The sequence below is a fragment of the Sander vitreus genome, chromosome 10 (assembly GCF_031162955.1).
Source record: "Sander vitreus isolate 19-12246 chromosome 10, sanVit1, whole genome shotgun sequence".
NCBI classification, from domain to species: domain Eukaryota; kingdom Metazoa; phylum Chordata; class Actinopteri; order Perciformes; family Percidae; genus Sander; species Sander vitreus.
In genome coordinates, this window is record NC_135864.1 from 17375374 (window position 1) to 17381373 (window position 6000).

At 40.7% G+C, this 6000-nt stretch overlaps 1 protein-coding gene across 1 annotated transcript in view; it reads left to right on the plus strand.

Annotated features, from left to right (window-relative positions):
* The window catches only part of dock2 (dedicator of cytokinesis 2), a 103038-nt gene extending 98331 nt beyond the window's left edge, over positions 1-4707 (plus strand). The window contains exons 43-51 of the mRNA XM_078260610.1: positions 399-485; positions 742-918; positions 1447-1530; positions 1639-1776; positions 2300-2427; positions 2708-2906; positions 3052-3157; positions 3810-3958; positions 4503-4707. Of these exons, the coding sequence (XP_078116736.1) occupies positions 399-485; positions 742-918; positions 1447-1530; positions 1639-1776; positions 2300-2427; positions 2708-2906; positions 3052-3157; positions 3810-3958; positions 4503-4565 (1131 nt within the window). The 3' untranslated portion in view covers positions 4566-4707. The remainder of the gene's footprint in view (positions 1-398; positions 486-741; positions 919-1446; positions 1531-1638; positions 1777-2299; positions 2428-2707; positions 2907-3051; positions 3158-3809; positions 3959-4502) is intronic.
* The last annotated feature ends 1293 nt before the right edge of the window (positions 4708-6000 follow it).

The following is a 6000-nucleotide window of genomic DNA, read 5'->3' on the forward strand; positions in this document are numbered from 1 at the left end:
CATGTCAGTCAACCAGTGTATTTCTTCCTAATTTCCCTCTCCAAAATCACTTCAGAAGAGTAATCACAGCACTTACTTGCTTTGTTTTTTGTAAAGCATTAAAGTTCAACAAAGACTGGTTCACATAAGAAAAGTTCCTTTTTTCCATTTTATTTTCTTTGTAGATGCTCCCCTACAAAATCACCCCAGTAGTTGAGAATAATTTAGAATTTCTAAATAGGGCTATTTATGTCCTCTTGTAAAAATTAGTCTTTTTTTCATATCGCAATATATATCGCAGGAAAAAAAAAATATCGCAATGTAAGTTTTTTCCAATATCATGCAGGCCTATTCACAAGTGGAAAAAGGCTAATCTAATTGCTTTCTTCTTTGTTCTCCTTTCCATTTCTGTGTTTTAGTCTATGTGGATTGAACGCACAACCTTCACCACTGTGTATAAGCTGCCAGGGATCCTGCGCTGGTTTGAGGCTACTGATTTGAAACATGTAAGTCTGTGGGGGGGGGGGGGTTCTACTGCATGTTTGACTTGTATGTTTGCTGTGGGAAATTGCCTGATTCCTGATCTTTTCACCACAGATTACATTCCTTTTCTTTCTATTATTATTTTTTTTTCACTGAATTTTGTATTCTCTATCTCCCACATCCCACCCTCAAAACCTCCCTCCCTTTTCTTCCCTCATTTTTTTCATTTCTCTCTCCTCCTTCTCTCTGCTCTTTCCACCACTTGGCTTCTCTGTCCAGACTACCTTGTCTCCACTGGAGAACGCCATAGAGACCATGGAGTCCACCAATGAGAAGATTCTGACCATGATTAACCAATACCAGGCTGACTGGACCCTTCCCATCAACCCCCTCTCCATGCTGCTCAATGGCATCGTGGACCCAGCTGTCATGGGCGGCTTTGCCAAGTATGAAAAGGTAAACTGTAAAGAATAAGCCCAATAATCCTCCCCAATTTATAGCCCCTTGCAAATACACTGCTGTGGGTTAGTTAATGAGTTTAACACCTTTACATTGATTTTGACTCGTTTTTCTCATAGTGACCTTTCTTCTATCTAAACAAGTACTGATTAATTGTGACTGTGTAGAATTGTAACTAAGATTCCCCATCTCAGTACTGCTTTTTTATTTTCATATGAAGACTATCTGAACTTCAGGGACAACAATCTGTATCACCTCCTCAGGCTGAATTACATTAAATTTACAAATGACATTACATGCAAGGAACTTATTAGAGTATGGTGCATTCATAACTATAAATACTGTTAGTATTCAATCTCAAACACCATTCAGTGTTATAATATCCTGCATAGGATAAGATCAGTGGGCCTATAAAGTGCACATGTGGGTGGAAAAGTCAGTTATTAATCTACAGACTGCCTGGGCATTTGAAACATATAGCCACATTTCTTTGAATTAGATTTTTAATATTTCCTCTTATATCAGGCATTCTTTACCGAAGAGTACAATCAGCAGCACCCAGAGGACAGAGATAAACTGCTACGCCTCAAAGACCTCATCGCGTGGCAGGTACTGAACACGCTAACACACATTCTCCCATACATGTACACACCACATATAGTTATTGTGTTGCTTTTATGTGGAAGTTCTGTTAACACCTAATATTTGTATTTATAGATCCCATTACTGGGTGGAGGGATCTCTCTCCATGGGAAGAGAGTGATGGATGACCTGCGTCCTTTCCACGAGCGCATGGAGGAGTGTTTCAAACAGCTGAAGAAGAAAGTGGAGAAGGAGTACGGAGTGAGAGAGCTGGTAAGAACTGCGGGATAAAGGATAAGAGAGGGAGAAGTGAGACAAAAAGTGGGGAGAGACTTACTAAAGCATGTTTCTCTGTAATCCAAAACATTTTCTTTTTTTAAGGCTTGACGCAGAGTTACTGTGGTAGAGCCACGCTAATGATGCCGCAAATGAGCTGACCCAGGCCAATTTTAACGATCAAAGCACTCACAAAAGCCTCTGAGTGTAGTGTTGATATGGGATTTGTACCTTTAAATTTCTCTACAACCAGAACATATTTTGGATGGTCTGACTGGGGCTAAGTATGGTCATTAACTTGTAAATTGGCTCTGGCCTTCAGGAGAGATTAAACTAATGATGAGTGGAGTGTGATGTGCTGTTTTTAAGAGTAACTTCACTTGCTTTTGCTTTTATTGCGTTTTCTAGTGATGTACTTCTGCTTTGTTTTACTTTCACTATCTATGAAAAGTGCTATCCTAGTAGTTTTGTCTGTTTATCTGGATATTATATTTATAATATTGTTCAACTCTATTTCCAGCCGGACTTGGATGAGAGGAAGTCCACTCGTCCTCGCTCCATGCTGCGCTCCATTCGTCAGTCCATCATCTCCATCTCCTCCCTGCAGGGATCGGAATGTGGGACTCCAACCAAGCTCCATGCAGACAGGTATCATACACACATATGTGTTGACATATTCATTTATACAGTGACCTTAGAGTGTGAGGAGAACCCCAACATTCATTACAAGAATGATACTCATTTACTATTTTGCAATAAAATGGCTGCCAATGTGTTCTAATGAATGGCATGAGTTCAAACATACACCTTATCTAAAACTGCAAAGATGCATTATTTATGGAATATTCACTCCAGAACAACGTGGATATGAAAAACCAACATGTTACCCATTTCATTTACTACTCACACCCTTCCTGCCTCCTCCCAGGGACCTCACCCCTGAGTCGCCAACCTCCTGGACCCTGCCGCGCTCCAGCGGCAGCTTGAGTGCAAGTGCAGTGGAGGGGGTGGTGTTGGTAGGCGAAGCAGAGGTCAAACTGAGGAAGAGTAAGAAGAAGAAGAAGAGGAGCAGCATGATCTTCATCACAGAGGAAAGAGAAAAGATGAATACACTGGACTGCAAACGGGTGAGATTGATCTTCAGTGGGAGGTAGATCATGAGATGAGAGAGGAGAAAATATGAGGAAGGGAAGAAATTATGTTTAAGTAATAGAGCTGAGTATCTGTGGAAGTGCTGTTGCTGAGTTTTGTGTGATCTCTGTCTCCCTCTAGCTGTCCAAGAAACAGGAGTTCCGCAGTGACACCAACTTGTCTGAGCCGAATGAAGGAAATGTGTTGCTGACCAATGCCAACTCCAGATCCTTGCCAGCCATCACAGGTGAACATGCACAAATTAACATGGTGCTGCATAGTGTGCTGTAATTAAGTTACACCTGTAAACCAAGGGCCTGCAAAGTCCAAATATAAAGTCCTAACCTAAGAAGAAGTACTGTGTTTTTTTTCCTGACTGAAGGGAAAACCCAGTGTGTGTTTTTTTAAAAAAAATGGCAAACTGGGCAATGTAGCAGTAATAGCCTGACCTAACACAAACTCTGATGTAAGGTGGAAAATTGGTGAATCGGTCATGACTCATGTCAGTTGTAATATTTTCAGAACTGGGCAGCAGTTTCATCTAGTTCATATTGTTTAAGTTACATAACCCTGCTCCTAAAAATAGTGCATCAAACCCCAAATCACTGATGTTTCTCTGGCATTCTGCCCTGTTGGACAAGGCCAGCTGAGCCAGCATTGACTGTGGTGTTAAAATACCACCTCTGTTTAGCACCGCTGGCTACAAGCTGTACAGCCGCATTGAACATACACACAGTGCCACCGGTGTTGCCAGAGCACACAGTTCATCAGTAGAACAGCTGCAAGAGCACAATTAGTCACTTTAAATGGTCTGGCTGCAGAAGGAGGCAGAGATCTTCATTGTAAGCTGATTATCAGTGAGACACAAACGCTAACTCCTCAGTTGTTTCCGTGTGTAGGCCTGTCCTTGGCGGTGGTGGGGGGAGCAGAGGAGGTGGACTCTGCCAGAGTCAGGAGGGACAGTAAGAGCATTTCAGTCTGTGTGACCTCTGATCGAACAGCGGACAGACGCTCAAGGGGCGTCATTAACCTCCTCTTCAAGTCCAAGGTGAGCCCAACAGGTTTAATGCGGCCTCATAGAGAAACATCAGGTTATAATTCAAGAATGCGAACTACAGTTTTGGTACAGATTGGTTACATTTTGGGCAATACAATGATTCGCTTTCTGCCGAGACTGAGGAGGGAAGATACCACTCCGACGTACGTAATGTAAATATAAAGCTACAGCCAGGTGATGGTCAGCTTAGCATAAAGAGTGGAAACAGGAGGAAACAGTTTGCCTGGCTCTGTCCAATAGTAAACAATACTATGCTGTGGTCATGTATGCTAAGATAGCCCGGCTGCTGGCTGGCTTCATATTTATTGTACAGAGGAGCAGTGGTATCGATCATTTCATCTAACTCTTGGCAAGAAAGCAAATAAGCATTTTTCCCCAAAATCTTATCTAGATTTTTCCAAACAGTGTTGAAATGTAAACTGATATGTATTATTTTAACATTTGCACACCAACACAATATTCTAATTCATTTTTACCCTTAACTAACTTAGTAAAACCTTGTGTTTACATTATGGATGTTTGCTTTTTTCAACAGAACTCCAAATCAGATGATGTGAAGCCCAGTGATTCAGCCAAAGACAGTGCCAATCATTTCTGAAATCCATTTTCTTATTTTTTATTTTCTTTACTTATCTAGTTCATATAAACTCACTCACTCTGTCTGTCTGTCAGTCTCAGTATTGTTGTTACCTTAACATGATTGATTTAGCCTGTCAATAAAGACTATTTTTGTGGCATGACCTTTTTCCTGGTAATTTAAATGACTTCCAGTGAAGCTGGAAAATGCTATCTTACAGCTTTTAAATCAATTCTGCTTCTACCAGAATGAACAAACACAAACCATCCCGCCAACGTGCTTGATTAAAAAGCTTTTTATTATACGGTTTTCAGCATTGTATTGACTGCCTGAAGTTAATGGGAAAATAATCATTTGATGAAGCACAACGGTTACTGTGTCCTTCCAAAGGACTTTAAACAGGACAGGCTGCCAAAAAGCTTTGGCGCTGATACAACAAAAGAAGAGAAAGTTAGAAATTCAAACATAATAGGGAGCTACAACTGTGGAACCCACTGTTACTGCTACAGCATTTGTTGTGTGCACACAGAGAGGAGAAACTGTTGAGTATTTATTTTCTACAGTCATATTGTATATGGTGCATGCGTTGGAACAACCATTTACTTTTATTTAAAAATCTGAATCAATCTTAAATTAATAGTTTGACATTTTTTGCAAATCACCTTCTGGCTCTAGTTATATATCTCTGCAGTGTCATCACAAAAATATAGCTTTTTCTCCAAAAATGTACTTGAGTAAGAGTAAAAGTTATGCTTCATTAAAACCTACTTCAACAATTTCATAAAAAATGTCACTTTAGTACATTTAACTGAGTAAATGTAACTCGTTACTACCCACCTCTGCTCTTGACAAGAAAGCATACACGCCTTATTCCTGAAATGTTGAGCTTTAAACTTGACACATAACGACCAGTATATTTCTCAAGATGCATGAAACTTGCAACATTCACACGGGGTGATTTATTCTTAGAAAGATGTCATAGATGCTGGTTGGTCTTTTGGGGGGTCACCACAAAATACTTAGTAATTGAGTATCAGAATTGCCAGCTCTGCTGTGTGAGTTCTTAAAGTTGTAAAATACTGTGTGTGTGTGTTGCTAGAGACGAGCCCTTTGGTTCACCAAAGAATTTGATCGCTGAGTAAGAGGGAGTGTGATTAATGTAAGAACATCCCAGGACGGACAGGTCTGCAGGGACAGTGTCTGTACGGCTCCCTGGGCCTGAGGAACTCTTGTGGGCCAGAGGAAAAAGCAAACTCAGAGTGTGATGACCTGATTTCCCCTATTCTCCTGCAGCAGAAGAAATAATGTGAGTAGAGGACACATAGCACCCTCAAGGCCCTTTATTTAATGACTTGAGTTATCTTGCCCTCACTTAGTTTATTGGTGTTTACCCAGGTGAACAGTCATCTTGCAGGTCCATCCTGGCTTATTCTGAATGCATGCAACTAAACCCCTT